General features: G+C 45.8%; 1 protein-coding gene across 1 annotated transcript in view; it reads left to right on the top strand.

The window, feature by feature from the left end:
* The window catches only part of APMAP (adipocyte plasma membrane associated protein), a 35,463-nt gene extending 22,518 nt beyond the window's left edge, over positions 1–12,945 (top strand). The window contains exons 5-9 of the mRNA XM_019437186.2: positions 2,206–2,322; positions 3,539–3,713; positions 4,313–4,447; positions 4,905–5,097; positions 10,676–12,945. Coding sequence (XP_019292731.1) covers positions 2,206–2,322; positions 3,539–3,713; positions 4,313–4,447; positions 4,905–5,097; positions 10,676–10,885 — 830 coding nt within the window. The 3' untranslated portion in view covers positions 10,886–12,945. The remainder of the gene's footprint in view (positions 1–2,205; positions 2,323–3,538; positions 3,714–4,312; positions 4,448–4,904; positions 5,098–10,675) is intronic.
* Positions 12,946–15,744: the final 2,799 nt, after the last annotated feature.

Raw genomic sequence — 15,744 nt, 5'->3', positions numbered from 1 at the left:
CTTCCCAGGAATTTCAGCAGTGTCATTCAAAGTCAAAACACCCTGAAGTCACTCAGTTTTTGGGAAATGAGAGTAGAAGAATCTCACCATTAAAAACTGATAACCCACAGATTTTTTTATTAGTTATCATTTTTTTTTAATGTTTGTTTATTTTTGAGAGAGAGTTAGTGTGTGAGTGGGGGAGGGGCAGAGAGAAAGGGAGAGACAGAATCTGAAGCAGGCTCCAGGCTCTGAGCTGTCAGCACAGAGTCTGACGCAGGGCTTGAACCCACAAACCGCAAGATCATGACCTGAGCCGAAGTTGGACGCTTAACCCACTGAACCACCCAGGTGCCCCTAGTTATTGTTTTTAATAGGTAGAATGTTTTTGTAAAAATGATGCATTTTCATTGTGAAATGCAAACAACACAAAGGTACAAAGAAGGAAGTAAAAATCATCTCAGAGTTTTCACAGATGTAACTGTTAACGTTCTAGTGAATAGCTTTTCAGATATCTTTCTGTTCACAGATACTCTGGTTTTGTGATGGAATCATACTGTATATCCAGTTTTTTAACCTGCCTTTTCCATTCCATATTTTGGCAGTAAGTGATCCTGCAGTCAGTGTCTTGAAGTAAGGATTCTTGTAGTAAGCACCCTGCAGTAAGCACCCCGCAGAAAGCACCCTGCAGTAAGCACCCCTCACCCCTTTACTGCAGTAAACAACCCTGCAGTAAGCAATCCTGAATGCAGTAAGCACCCTGCAGTAAGCAATCCTTAAAAACCCTGTAGAAAGCACCTTGCAGTAAGCAACCATGTACTAAGTACACTGCAGAAAGTACTCTGCAGTAAGCAACCTGGCAGAAAGCACCCCTCAGTAAACAACCCTGCAGTAAGCACCCTGCGGTAAGCAACCATGCAGTAAGCAACCCTTAAAAACCCTGCAGAAAGCACCTTGCAGTAAGCAACCTGCAGAGAGTACCCTGCAGTAAGCAACCCTGCAGAAAGCACCCTGCAGTAAGTAACCATGCACTAAGCACCCTGCAGTAAGCGACCCAGCAGAGAGTACCATGAAGTAAGTGATCCTGTAGTGAGCTCCCTGCACTAAGCACCTGGCAGTAAGCAACCCTGCAATAAACAACCCTGCAGTGAGCACCCTGCAGTAAGCAACCCCACAGTGAGCACCCCACAGTAAACAACCCTTCAGAGAGCACTCTGCAGTAAGCATCCTGCAGTAAACAACCCTGTAGAGAGCATCCTGCAGTGAGCACCCTACAGTGAGCACCGTGCACTAAGCAACCCTGCAGAGAGCACCCTGCAGTAAACAACCCCGCAGTGAACACCCCACAGTGAGTACCCCATAGTAAACAACCCCACAGTGAGTACCCTGCAGTAAGCAATCCCGCAGTGAGCACTCCACAGTGAGCACCCCGCAGTAAACAACCCTGCAGTGAGCACCCCGCAGTAAGCAACCCCCCAGTGAGCACCCCACAGTAAGCAACCCGCAGTAAACAACTCTGCAATATGAGCACCCCACAGTAAACAACCCTGCAGTGAGCACCCCGCAGTAAGCAACCCTGCAGAGAGCACCCTGCAGAAAGCACCTTTCAGAAAGCAACCCTGCCGAAAGCAACCCTGCAGATAGCACCCTGTAGAAAGCACCCTGCAGTAAGCATGTTGCATAAGCACCCCTGCAGTGAGAATCCTTGCAGTAAGTGCCTCTGCATAAGGAACCCTGCAGTGAACACCACTGCAATAAATATGCATTGCCTCAGGTTTTAAAAAGGTATAGGTATTAAACTTTAAGCCAGGTAGAGGGACAACTGGCAGTGCCATAGATGGGCACAGTGTTCAGGTCAGGCTATTGGGATTAAACTCACAATTCCTGAGATTCCGGGGTGGGGGTTCTAGAGTTGGGGCCTGGGTCCTGATGATGTCCCTGAGTTAACTGTCCAAGTCTCAGGATGCTGATATGAATGTGATTCTCGGGTACCAGTTGTTGTTCATATGTTCAGATCCATGTTCTCAGTTGGTCTCTCTGGATACACCAGACAGTTGTCATAAGTTCTGAGGGGGCTGGAACGCTAGGGTATACATCTGTCTCTAAAGCCATGGTCTTTTTTGTTCTGAACAACTTGACGTATATTTAGTAGGGGATGGATGAAATACTTGGAGACACAGGTAGAACCTGGGACCAGCCACTGATTCCTACCATTTGTTTCTCTAGAAACCCGAGATGATGAGCCTGCTTGTGGGAGGCCCCTGGGCATCCGAGCAGGGCCCAATGGAACCCTTTTTGTGGCTGATGCGTATAAGGGACTATTTGAAGTAAATCCATGGAAACGTACGTAACAATGTCTTATTTCCTTCTGTGGTGACTTCACATGTTTTAAACAATATGTACATAAGTGGATTTAATGATATTTGTTCAGTAAGTCTACTGGAAACTTTGTATTATTTTCTTATTCATTGAATAGTACTGCAAGTAATGCCTACGTGTATCATGTATCAGTTACATGATGGTATTTGTCATATATCCTAATTTCCTATTTGTTTTTTAGCTGCAGGATCTTATCCTTAAAAAGTTAGAACTCCTCTATCTTTATTTTTCTGTGCCTCTCTGTATCTCGTCTGTTTGTTTTCTGTGTCTGTCTTTTCATTTGTTCTTTGTCCACCTGTTCCTCCTGTTTTTCTCTATGTGCTTCAGCAGGGGAGTTTGTATGATGGAGGAATTTGTTATCGTGGGTAGTAACTGGGACCTGTTTGCTGGCTGTGTGACTATGCAGCTGCCTCAGCCTCTCTGTGCAGTTTACCCATCCATGATACAGGGCTAATGGTAGTGCCTACCTTGTGGGATCGTGTGAGGGTTTAAATGAGATTATACATAGAGAGAGCTTATCATTCCATAAATGGTTGTTTTCCTATTTTTAAAAGTTTACCACCATCACTATTTCTTTTCTTTACTTAAAACCAGGTGAATGGAACATTTTGTATTTCTCTCAAGCAAATGAAAAGAAAGTTGCCTTTTGTCTAAGACTTGTAATAGATTATTATTTTTTTTTTTCTTTTTGAGGGGAGAGGGGGAGGGAGAGAGAGAGAGGGAGGGAAAGAATGGGGGAAGAACAGAGAGTGAGGAATAGAGGATCCAAAGCAGGCTCTGTGCTGATACACGGGGTTTGAACTCACAAACCATGAGATTATGACCTGAGCTGAAGTCGGATGCTCAACCAGTTGAGCCACCCAGGCGCCCCTAAGACTCATAATAGATTTTTAAAAGTCAGTTTGTCTTGATAAAAGGAAGAGGTCCTCATCCTTAGAGGGAGGATTCTGCCTTTAATGAAGTTAGTTTAAAAAAATTTATCACCTAACAGATGAAAGAAAGGAAAACACTGGTTTTTAACTGTAAGGGAATAAATTTACTGGCATGTGAGAGAAGCTCATTTTAGTTTTTCCTTTTAAATCAGGTAAGCTGATTAATATTTTGAGATCATTGAGATACAATTTCTTGGAATGAAAACAGGTCTTCTCTCCCTCCCTCCTTTTCTTCCTTCCTACGTCAGGTGAGGTGAAGCTGCTGCTCTCCTCTGAGACACCGATAGAGGGGAGGAAAATGTCCTTTGTGAATGATCTTACAGTAACTCAGGATGGGAGGAAGATTTACTTTACAGATTCTAGCAGCAAATGGCAGAGACGAGATTACCTGCTTCTGGTTATGGAGGGAACAGATGATGGGCGGTGAGTGTTTATTTCAGATCTTCTGCTCAGTGAGATCATCAGTCAGGCAGGGTGACTTCACAGACCTTATTTGTGGGAGTCATTGGAGTGTTTCTGAGCATAATATTGAGCTTTTGAGGTAGGACATTAATGGCTTCTGGAAATGGGTGATGGATGCAACACAACAGAGCAAGATGTTCACACTTTCTCTTTGAAAAATGAAATTAAAACAAGCCAGTCCATCTGAGCATGTGGTCGGTTGGCACTCTAGGCAGGACCGTGCAGGCTGGCCTGGGTTTCAGGTCATCCCTCCAAAGGGGAACTCCTGTGAGGCTGGAGCCATGGGGGCCCTCCCTGGTGCTGAGCCAGATTCCAGCTCAGCGAGAAAACTGACTAGGGGGTTCTCAGGAAGAGGATGCCTGGGTCTGCTTCAGATGGGAAGGCCTCCAGGGGCAGCCTGGAGCCAGGTCTGGGCAGAGGACCACCAGGGGCCTTGTCACTGCAGCGTAAGGAGGATCCCCTTCTGCAGGCCTCTGCCTCAGGCTCAGAGGGGAGCAAGGCTCCAATGGGGCAAGGCCACGGACTCTCCCACGTGAGTCTTAGCTGTTGGCGCCCTGCAGCCTGCTAGAGTATGACACCAAGACCCAGGAAGTGAAGGTTTTACTGGACCAGTTGCGGTTCCCCAACGGAGTGCAGCTTTCTCCTGCAGAGGACTTTGTCCTGGTGGCCGAGACAACAATGGCAAGGATAAGAAGGTACGTGCGGTACCCACTGAGCTGTCGGGATGGCCAGAGCTCACTGTGGCCTGGCCTGGCCTGGGATGGGCTGGGAGACATCAACCTACGTGATCTGAGATGCGGCAGGTTACCTTCTCTTTTGTGTGATAAGGAAAGCAGTAAAATTCAGGAATGCATTTTCCTTCTCCCCCATCTCACCCTGCTTGAAAAGTCGTAGCTTTGGAGAGTCTCAATTTAATGCTGGTTGCATGCATCCTGGGTCCCTTTATCCATTAGGTGGGCCATCTCCCTGCAACTGCATCTAGTTGGGCCCAGGGCAGGGGCCCCTGTCATCAGCTGTGCTTTTGTTCATGATGGACAGGTTTATAGTTGTTTCCATAAATTGATTGGAACCAAGACAATTTTGGTGCTTGGCTAAAATTTTTCCATAAATTCGGGGGCTACTGCTCACTACCTGCTTGGGTGAATTTTTCAGATTCTACGTGTCTGGCCTGATGAAGGGAGGGGCTGATCTGTTCGTGGAGAACCTGCCTGGATTTCCAGACAACATCCGACCTAGCAGCTCTGGCGGGTACTGGGTCGGCATGGGGACTATTCGCTCCAATCCTGGGTTTTCTATGTTGGATTTCTTATCTGAGAGACCCTATATTAAAAGAATGATTTTTAAGGTAAATATGAAAACTACAATTCCAAAAAACAAAATGAAAATGCATCTAATTACGATCTTTTTTTGACCTTCGCAGCTTTAAAAATTCTCATTCTGATCATATTTAGTACTGTTAGTGACTTCTTTAAAACATATTTTATTATTCAGCCTGAAATGTAAATTGAAACATTTGAACCCTTTGATGTTTTCCTTCTGGTTTTGTTGTCACCTCACCATCATGGTCTGTCAGTCATGCCTGCCCCCTCCATACCTCCCCTTTCCATAGACCCTGCAACTAGGCCTTCATATGGGGCCCCTGCAGACCATACTGCTGCTTCTCAAATGGTCATCAGGCACACACTTACCTCGGCCCCATCCCACCCTGCATCCTCCTACCTTCTGGAACTTTCTGTCATTCACATCCCGATCTCTCCTGTACCCTGTACCAGATCTTGACCTTTGACCTCTTAGGAACCAAACTTTTTCATTAAAAAAAAAAAATCACCTACCCCCACCAATGGCCAGCCACAGATCCTTTACAAAAGCCTTTCTCCCCAGTGAGTTCCATGAAATGTACTCAGTGTAATTCTATATGTTTTATACTGGATGAGCAACCTGCTGATACAGGTACTTCCATCATGCAGAAACCTTCATTTCTAACAAGCTCCATTTCACAGACCGAATAGATGTTTGAAATTGATATTGGATATTGAATATTGAATAGATGTTAAAATAATTGTAACTTAAGGCCCTGAAAGGTACTAGGCAGCAATTACTGAGTCTCTGTACTGCTGGGCCCTGTGTCTGGGCCCTGCTGAGGGGCTGTGGGTACCTGCTCTGTCGGGCTGGCCCATGGCCTTCGGTTTTGTTCCAAGTTCAGTGTGTCACTGTGGATAATCCTGATCTGTTTAGAAATAACACATTCTTCCTCTTCACTTTGTTGGTTCCAGAGCCACCATCTGTTCCTACTGGGACCTAGGAGGAGGCAGAATAGTGAGGTGGGAAGGACGGGAGTTTTGAAGAAGGCCAGACCAGTTGTGGGACCCTGGGCAGATGATATGATCTCTCTCTGCCTCAATTCCTCCATCTTTCAAGGGGAAAGAATAATAGCATTGTTCTATTTCATTAGGTACTGAAAAAATGTAATAAGAATATGCACATAATACCCGTACTGACTGTAGTGAGTACTCCAATTCTGTGCCTGTCCGTCTTCCCACAGCAAGGATGTGATGTGGTGACGGGGGTGGTGGTTTGTTTCTTCGCATGACAGAACACATGCTGCATCTTTAGTTCGCTCCTGTGTTTGCAGCACCTAGAACACTGTCTGGCACACGGTAGGCTCTCAGAATTACTGTGGAAGGATGTGTGCTCAGGGAGCTGAGACCACAGGTATGAGAAGGAGCCAGAGTGGTGACACATGTTCCTGGTGCGGGAGAGCTCAGCACCTTTGTGTGGCCACAGAGATGGCAGATTGAGTGCAATGGGAGAGGACCACAGGCCTTGCAGATGTGAAAAAGAGGCTAGATTTTATTCTAAATGTGATTGAAGTCATTGAGGATTTTGGTATGTTTTTAGTTTTTCTGTGTTTTTAGTTTTGAGACAGTATCAGACTTAGAAGAGCAGCAAAGGACTTTTGTCCTTGAAGTATTGCAATAAGTTGCTGACCTGATGCCCTGCATCCTCAGCTACTTTTGTGATTTTCCTGTAATAAGGACATTCTCCCCATGACCACCCACTGAAACAGGAAACTCACATGGATAGTGGTGGCCATCCAATCCACAGACCCCATTTGAGTTTTGGGAGTTACCCTGGTGATGTCGTAACAGAGGATTCAACTCAGGACAAGGAGTGGCCTTGACTTGTCACGTCTCTTTATTCTCCTTCAGTCTGGAACAGTGCCTTAGTCTTGATCTTTTTGAGAATTACAGGTCAGTTATGTTGCAGAGTATACTTCCATTTGGGTCATCTGGCATTTCTAATGATTAGATTTAGGTTATGCATCTCTGGCAGGAAGACCATGAAGTGAAGTTGTGTTCTCAGTGTGTCCTGTGAGGAGGCACATGATGTCAGCTTGTCCCATGCTGGTGGTGGCAGTGTTGGCCACTTGATTCTGTGGTGAATGCCAGGCTTCTCCATTGTGAAGTCACTCCTTTTCCACTAGTAATTAACACATATTTTGTGAAGAAGTACTTTCTAAATAAGTAAACATTGGTATGATCTCATGGTTGTCTTTTTTATTCAATGGATTATAGTCTATTACTATCATTATTTATTTTGAGGCTCAAATTGTCTGGCTATGGCCAGTGGGAGCCCCTTCAGTGTGGCTCCCTGACCTTTGCACATATTCCTAACATTTTTGGAGTGGTTCCTTACTTTCTGGCACCATACAGTGTTTAGGCTCATCTTGTATTTTCCATGTTCCAGCTCTGTAATCAACCATTTCTCCAAGGAGCCCTGGTTCCTTCTAGAGGGGATCTGGTGTTGCTTGTGCTCATTGCTTTTGGTGTATCACTGCCACCAGGCTCCCTCAATAGACAAAACCAGGGAATATATGCATGTGTATTCATACATTTATCAATACATTTGACTGTTGAACAACATGGGGGTTAGGGACACTGGCCCCTGTGCAGTTGAAAATATGCCTATAACCTTTGACTCCCCAAAGACTTAGCTACCAACAGCCTGTTGACCAGAAGCCTCAATGATAACAAACAATTGATTAACATATAATTTATGTGTTATATGTATTATATACTGTATTCTTACAATAAAGTAAACTAGAGAAAAAAATGTTAAAATTGTAAGGAAGAGAAAATACATATACAGCACTATATTTATCAAAACAAATCTGCATATAGGTGGACCTGCTGTAGTTCAAACTGGTGTTGTTCAGGGGTCAACTGTATATACAGTGTATGTACACATGTTCACACATGTTTATTTGCCATCTGTTTATTTAAATTGATGCTGGTAAGTAATGCTGGTATTGCTGCTTCCAGTCTCATACCACAGGATTTATTCTAGTTTTCTCCACTTCCGTATTTGTATTTCCCTTTTCTAGTAGTAAGAAACCTAGATCCTATTATCTTTCCTACCTATTTGATCAGATTCCCCAGACATCACCAATCTGACCGTTGTCCCTCCATCATGGGTCCTGCTAGAGCTCTAGCATCCTACACTGGGCCTTCCTCCTCCTCCCAGCCATGTGAGGGGCTTGCCTTTTCTCTCAGAGACTCTGGTACCTGCACCAAGTCGTCCCCAGGCAAACACCCTCCTCACTCTGCCTGAGCTCTGCCAGCCTGTGCCTGATCACCCCACTGTAGGAACATGTCTCACCCTGCCTGGGTTCTGATGCCCTGCTTCATGCCACTGCCCTCTCCTTACCCCCAGCGTGGACTGTCCCTCACCCTGCTAAGACTGACTCTTGGTCTAGGCCTCTGTGGTTCCAGCCTCTGCACACACCTACCCTGCTGGGTTTCACAAGTCACTTCTTGACTGAATTGTTTGGGTGGGGAGTGATATAGCACAAAGGAAATTTTAAAGTGACAACTGAAGCTGCTGTGTGGAGAGCAGCCTGTGGCATAGCTCCACTGGCTGTGAGGAGCTTGGCGTGGAGGAGGCTGCGGCAGCCAGGAAGGGTGGTAAGGCAGAGCCTGGGGTGGGAGGTGCATACACATGATAAGACCCCATGGAGCCCGGCTTGTATGGCTTGGAGAGAAGGGATCAGGCATGAGGGCAGGGTTCTTGGCATCAGCAGCTGGTGTCAGGGGCCTGGTCTCCTCTGCTGGGGAGTCTGTTGAGTTTGAAGAGCTTTTAGAAAGTCTGGGTGGGGAAGTTTCAGCACTGGGGGTTAGAAATTGGGGCGAAGATTTGAGGGCTTTCTGGGAAAGCAACTTAAACCAAAGAGAGAGGGTGAGATGTCTTAGGGATAAGATAGAGCAGAAAAGGGAGGACCTAACACTGAAGTGAGATGGCATTTCACAGGCCATGGGAAGTCTTATGGAGTGTTTTAAGTTATAATGTAACTTTGGTTGCCATAAAACTTTTTAGAACTCAGTCAACTTGTATGTCTGTTTGGACCTTTGCAAGGTTTCTCCTTTGTCTAGGAGACATTATCCACTGGACACGTACAGTTGTTTGGCTGTTTCCCCTTACATTAAGAGGTAGATAGGGGCGCCTGGGTGGCTCAGTCAGTTAAGCATCCAACTTTTGGTTGTGGCTAAGGTCATGATCTCATGGTTTTTTGAGTTCGAGCCCCATGTCTGTGCTGACAGTACGGAGCCTGCTTGGGATTTTCTCTCTCCCTTTCTCTGCCTCTCCCCCATTCACTCTGTCTCTTTCTCTCTCTCAAAAATGAATACATTAAAAAAAAATTAAAAAGAGGTAGACATCTGCCTATTAATTTGCGCTCATTGGCCTTATGCAGTCGTGTACTGGCATCATTTCCTCCCTAGTGTCCTGCTCTGCCAGAAATTTCATATTTCACCCTCTGGTTTCTCTGCTCTTAAAACCCTTCAGTAGCCCCATGTGGCCCTTGACCTGGCTGAGTCAGGAGGCTGCTAGACGGTGCCTTGCTTAGCATGGAGGGGTTTTCCTCCATCTGTACTCTGGCCTTGAGCAGAGCTGCCAGGGCTCAGGGGGCAGGGACATGCTCATTTAACTTGTCCAGGTCTTTCCTCATCAACACAAACTGCTGTCATGTCTCCATCATTTGCACCTTGCATGTTAGAAATGTGTTAAACTTAGTCTGAGAGCTTGGCGTTCATTCTGGTTAAGCTGGGTGGTGTCCATGTCAGTCTGGGCATTGGCTTCAGTGTTGTGTCTTCGTCAGATGTGGGGAGCCCTGAACCCTTCTCTGGGTTCAGCTGGGTTGTCTGGAGTAGCGCCTGCATTGGGTCTAGCGGGTACCATGCAGAGGGCTGTTAGAAAGCTGTAATCCTTGTGCTGGGCTAGCCTTGCCTCTGAGTGCACATGACAGGAGGCTCCTTGGCCTGATCTGCATGGGGGCAGAGGTGGGGGATGCCTGTGGGGTGGCAGGTCCTGTGCCAAGGGCAGGGAGCTGGTTTATTCTGTGTGGCTTCCCTGTCACTGGAAGAGCTGGGTCCTTATGAGATGGCGAGTGGCTGTGGCATCTGTTAAAAGTAAAATTTAACTGAGTAAATGTCAAAGATCTTATTGGCTTTGATCAGTGACTCCTGATTCGGGCAGCATCTAGTCGAGCAGATAGGAGTTTGGAGGAACTGTACAAAATGAAAGACTTCCGGGCAGGAAGAGGTGGGAACCAAGGGGGTTACCCTGGGAAAACAAAAACAAAAAAACCCAGGTTGATTATTGCTGGGCTGTTTTCCTTTAGGGGATGGAAGGGGTCTGTCAGGCACATTACCTTGCTAGTGCTGATCAGGAGATTTCTGATTGACTCATGTAAAATTCTATTTCTGGGAGAGCCCAAACTGTAAGTAAGTTAGATCTGGTTTAGTGATGTGGGACTGAGCATAAGTGATTCCATTTTGGGCCTTTGGTCTTGTTTTTAGCAAATTGGATCTGCTCACACCACTCCCTTGGTCAGAAGCTAACCTCTCCTCATGCCGTTTCCTTCCCAGCTGTTTAGTCAGGAGACTGTGATGAAGTTTGTGCCACGGTACAGCCTTGTTCTAGAACTCAGCGACAGCGGGGCGTTCCGGAGAAGCTTGCACGATCCCGACGGGCAGGTGGCCTCCTACATCAGTGAAGTGCACGAGCATGATGGGCATCTATACCTGGGCTCCTTCAGAGCCCCCTTCCTCTGCAGACTCAACCTTCAGTCTGTTTAGCCAGCCTGACTGTGGCTGTGCCAGGAGTCCTCACACTGGGCACTACTCCTATTCCAGGAGGTACCATGCACACAGCCCTTTCCACCTGCACCTGCCAGTCCTTGGAAGTGGACAGTGAGACCCTGTGGATGTCTGGGCCCCTGTGGGATACCTCTCCCCTGGGTTTGACATTGCATTTAGAGGGAAGCATAATTTGCCATAGGGAGGATAAGTCCATGTTAAACTATATTCTGTTAAAAAAAAAACCTTTCTAAGTACAGTGATTCTCTAGGACTTAGGAGACTTCATACACTTATAACAGGCCTCAAGGTTTGGTGGATAGAGTGTAGATGAGCTGTCTAAGGATCTTGTTTTTGCTACTGGCTGTCCTGCCAGCCTCAGTGTCTTTACTGTAAAATGGGGTAATACCTGTCTTTGGGGGAGGGTCATGGGAAGGGCAAGGAGAGCTCAGTGCAAACATGTGTTGAGGCTGGTGGGCAGAGCTATGTAAGTAAAGACCTTAGAGCGATATTCTAACTCTAGATGTAGAGTTGTGTGGGACTTGGGACCTTGATCCTGGGTGTTCCCTTCCATAGCTCACACCCTCCAGCCTGTCCCACTCTGAACCAGAGGCTTTTCAAGACTCCTGAGTCCCTATAACCATTTAAAGGCAAGGACCCGAGTAAATGCATAGAAGCAGCAGCTCAGGACTCCCTGGGCTCTTCTCTGTGAACAACTTACTACATTGATGGAATGATCCAGCAGCTGGGTACTGCAGGGGAGAATTTAGGCAGGTCCTGTTTACATACCTTTGCTCCTCACCACTAGGCCCACAGATGAATAGTGCACATGCTAGTGCCATTTGCTAGAGGGTCACAAGCCTGAAGTTGCTGTATTTCCTGACAGGTATGCCTGTACATTGGTCCTAATTTTGTCAGGGGAACCCATGTAATAATGATAATTAAATTGACTTTTCTGCTGATTAATCTTTTTTGATGGTGTTGCCTGGGAGTTTTTCTCTAATATAATTATGTTAACAGGGACTGGAATTTGATTCCATTGAGGGCTGATAAGAGGATCATTTTGGTCAGGACCTTGTTTAGGGACAAGCAGTCCATCTGGCTGGCTCAGGGCACAGGGCAGCCCCTCCAGCCATTGCCTCCTGGCAGTGCTTTATTCTTGGGCTTGTTGATGTCATACTGTGTTCCTGTTTCCAGCCTACAAAATGGGCCTAATATCTGTTCCTTTCTGTCCTGTTTGTGAGAATCCATAGGAGATCGTCTCTCTAGAATTGTTTTAAGTAACTTAATAAAGGAAATATTTTCAATAGGTAATGATATTAAAATTCAAAGAGGATTGATAGCTGTGGTAAAATCTCAACCATTTATGTGGTGTTGCACTGGCTGGCACTAATCCCTTTGTTCCCTTTCCCAACAGCGGCCACCCCCCTCCCATGTGCTGGGCTGGCCTCATTTTAGGCGAAACAGGCAGGATCTGGTGGTTGGCTCATCTGGTGTTACCTGTTCAGGGATGGCTTTATGTGCAGCAGCAGTAGCACAGGGTCAGAGATTGGCTTCAGTCCAGTTGATGCAATGCAGAATGTATTAGGTGAATGACTTAATGTTATTTATATTACTTTATAGGAAAGAAAGTTGAGTAGTGATTATTAAATACTTCTTAGTAGATAATGGTGCATCCCATACATCAGCTGTACAGGAAAAGGGAAAGCCTGATCATTATGCCATAAAAAACAATTTAAATGTGAGGAGCCTATATAAGTTGACTTCTTGATTGAGAACAGAGGGCTTTGGTTTTAGTGCTTACTTTTTAGCAGTGCAGAGAAGCTGGTAAATTGCTTTCCAGAGTTTTCAGCAAAGGAGTCTTGATTTTAACTCAGATTTTGATTTTCTGTCTCAAAGTGTCATTTGCTGTGTTTTATCTGGTAATTTGCCATGGTGAGGTACAAAATATAGCCTTGTTAGGTTTAAGTATGTGGTGTGCTTTTGTTGTAAACATGAAGCAGATTTGCACTAATGTGAATTACTAACATGCTTTTAAAATTAAATTAAGTGATTCATTCATTGTGTGCTTCTTTATTATCTATTACAAAAATTCTGTCAGGATTCACTTATTGCCTTTCATATGACAGAGGCCCTGTTTTGAGGTTTTTATCATCAACATGCATTTGCAGAGTGGTCTGTAGTTTAGAAAGTGTTTTCACAGGGACTCCTGGGTGGCTTAGTCAGTTAAGCATCTGACTCTTGATTTCGGCTCAGGTCATCATCTCATGGTTCCTGAGTTGGAGTTGAGCCTTGTGTTGGGTGCTATGCTAACAGTATGGTGCCTGCTTGGGATTCTCTCTCTCTCCCTCTCTCTCTGTCCCTCCCCCAATGAGTGCTTTCTCTCTCTCTGAAAGTGTTCAGTTAATTTACTTTTTAAATAAATTTAAAAAAAAGGGGTTTTCACATACACTGACCTTTTACTGATGGAAAGAGATGTGGCCTCATTTTATAGGGGAATGGAAGCTAGGGGGAGTGATTTTCCCAAAGTCACTGGGAACACAGGGCCAGTACACTGCTGGGCCAGAAACCGTGCTCTGACTATAAAATGTGCTGGGGAAGCTGGGAGATGAGGAGGCAAGGTGGTGCTCCCAGGACCTGGCCTTTTGGTGGTCACTGCCCAGCCCAAGGGTTGGACCTTGGCTGCACATCAGAGTCCTCTGGGGTTCCTGGTCTTCTAGAGTGGCCTGGCATCATCATAGTTTCAAGCTTCACAGGTGGCCCCCATGGCAGTTGGGGAGGCACCCGTCATGGCTGGGGCCTGTCTGCACCCCTGGAGAAGGGACAGTAGAGCTGAATCCCTTAGAGTCTGTGTATAGTTAGTGAGGAGGCATGGCTGGGGAAAGCGCTAGAACACTCAGGGCAAGACTGTTAGAATTTTGACTGGTTTTGCTCAGTTTCAAGACCTTGAGCAATTAGTATTTCTTCTCTTCAGTCCTATTTCTGGTATGTCTTAGAATCCCAGGTACTTAACTTTACATTTCTCAGTGACAATAACATTAGATGGTGTCACAGCTTCCCTCTGTATCAGTCATTCTCTCCTAGTCAGAGTAAAGCTCTAAGTTGAAAACAGCAGGTAAAATTGGGTTGGCAAGATGAGACTTCAGGGCATCACTGGCTGACATCTGCTCCCTGCAGTAAGTTACACCATCTCTGTGTGGGTGTTTAGTTTCATCTGTTTGAATCCTACCAAATGGCTCTCTGGCATCCCTTCCCAGGTCAGTCTGGAGAGAAATCTTTGATAGGGCCAAAGTGCATTGATGGAACAAACAGTGTGCCCTCAGGGCCTGCTCAGGGGCGGCCAGAACAAAAAAACGTCTGCAAGAGTATGATTGGTAGATATATCTCTATGGAGGACACAGGTATTCCAGCTCTTGTCTTCCAAAAATCAGAATAGCCTCACACTGGCTCACTGGCCCAGCCTCTTCTGTTGTGACCATGGCTGGTGTAAGAGTTATTTAAAGCATTGTTTTCTATGAGGTGTAGTACATAAAGCAGATTGGAAATAATAAAACAGCAGATGTCCCATTTCCACCTGGAGTTTGGTCCCTGAGGCTCCCCAAGTAGAGAAGATTTGCAGACGCCTGAGGTTGGGGGCCCACGGCCAACTGGCATCTTTGGTAGCTGGTTTGCCTTAGTTCTAAGACTTCTCTTTGTTTACTTTATAAGAAGAGATTTTATTTAAAAAAAAATTTAATATTTATTCATTTTTGAGAGAGACAGAGTGCAAGCAGGGGAGGGGCAGAAAGAGAGGGAGACACAGAATCTGAAGCAGGCTTTAGGCTCTGAGTTGTCAGCACAGAGCCCAATGCCGGGTTCGAACCCAAAAACCGTGAGATCATGACCTGAGCCAAAGTCAGAGTGACTCTTAACCTACTGAGCCACCCAGGCATCCCTGTAGGACAAGATTTCAAATGATGTTTTGAAAATTGTGGGGATAGGTTGGTGTTGAAACCTGAGAGTTTTGAGATTAAACTGTGAGGCTTCCTTCTCTGTTCCCAGAGGGAAGGTCAGCCCTAGCTCTTGGCTAGGCGGGGGGAGTTCAAATGCAGCTCAGCTTGGAGCAGTGGTACTGTGAGGCTGCTCTACCCCAGACATGTGTGCATTCTCGTCTTTGACCTTGAGGCCAGGTGATACCACGTTGGCCAGTGGGACTGGAGGCTTAGTAATAATTTTCAGGAGAGGCCTGGCCTTCTGTGCTCTGATCCGTTTTTAAATGTAAATGAGGACTGACTGGGAGCTAGCAGGGGGTCATCCCTTCATTTGCTGTGTCTTCTTGTCCCCTTGTCTGTGTCCAAGGTGGTGTTCCTGCCACCTTGTTAATGTATGTATGGGATCAACAGGGCCGGGTGAACTCATTTATCTTTATGAAAGGATGGCCTTCAGAGTCATCGAATAAATTAAATGTCTTGTGGCATAGTTGCCATTACTGTCCCTGAATTAAATGACCAGAAGGCGGTGAGCCAGCAAAAATGAATGAGGATTTGGATTATTAAAGTAGTTCTGTCCTCACTGAAGGAAGCCAAAGGATAATTCATTATGGTGTTCACACTGATCGAGTTTATAACTGTGTACTAAGTTGTCATACATATTTAATGTAGATTTTGTTTCCTATGAATTATCAAGTTGTATTTTTTTTAAAGGCAACAGTGTACTTTGCCTGTAGTTTGAAGAGACCTGGAGAGGAAGAAGTCCAACATGAGGGGCTCTGCATTTGAACCCAGGGTTACACAAGGTGGCTGGGGGGGCTGTCTTCTCTGAGTGAAGCCTCTGTCTACAAACTCCTGGGTGTCTCTGTGGCCCAGCCTTGCACTTTCTAAT

This window comes from Panthera pardus, unplaced genomic scaffold (genome assembly GCF_024362965.1).
Source record: "Panthera pardus isolate Hobbes unplaced genomic scaffold, ASM2436296v1 HiC_scaffold_25, whole genome shotgun sequence".
Classification (NCBI taxonomy): Eukaryota; Metazoa; Chordata; class Mammalia; order Carnivora; family Felidae; genus Panthera; species Panthera pardus.
The sequence above is the reverse complement of the archived record's forward strand: the minus strand, read 5'-3'. Positions and strand labels throughout refer to the sequence as shown.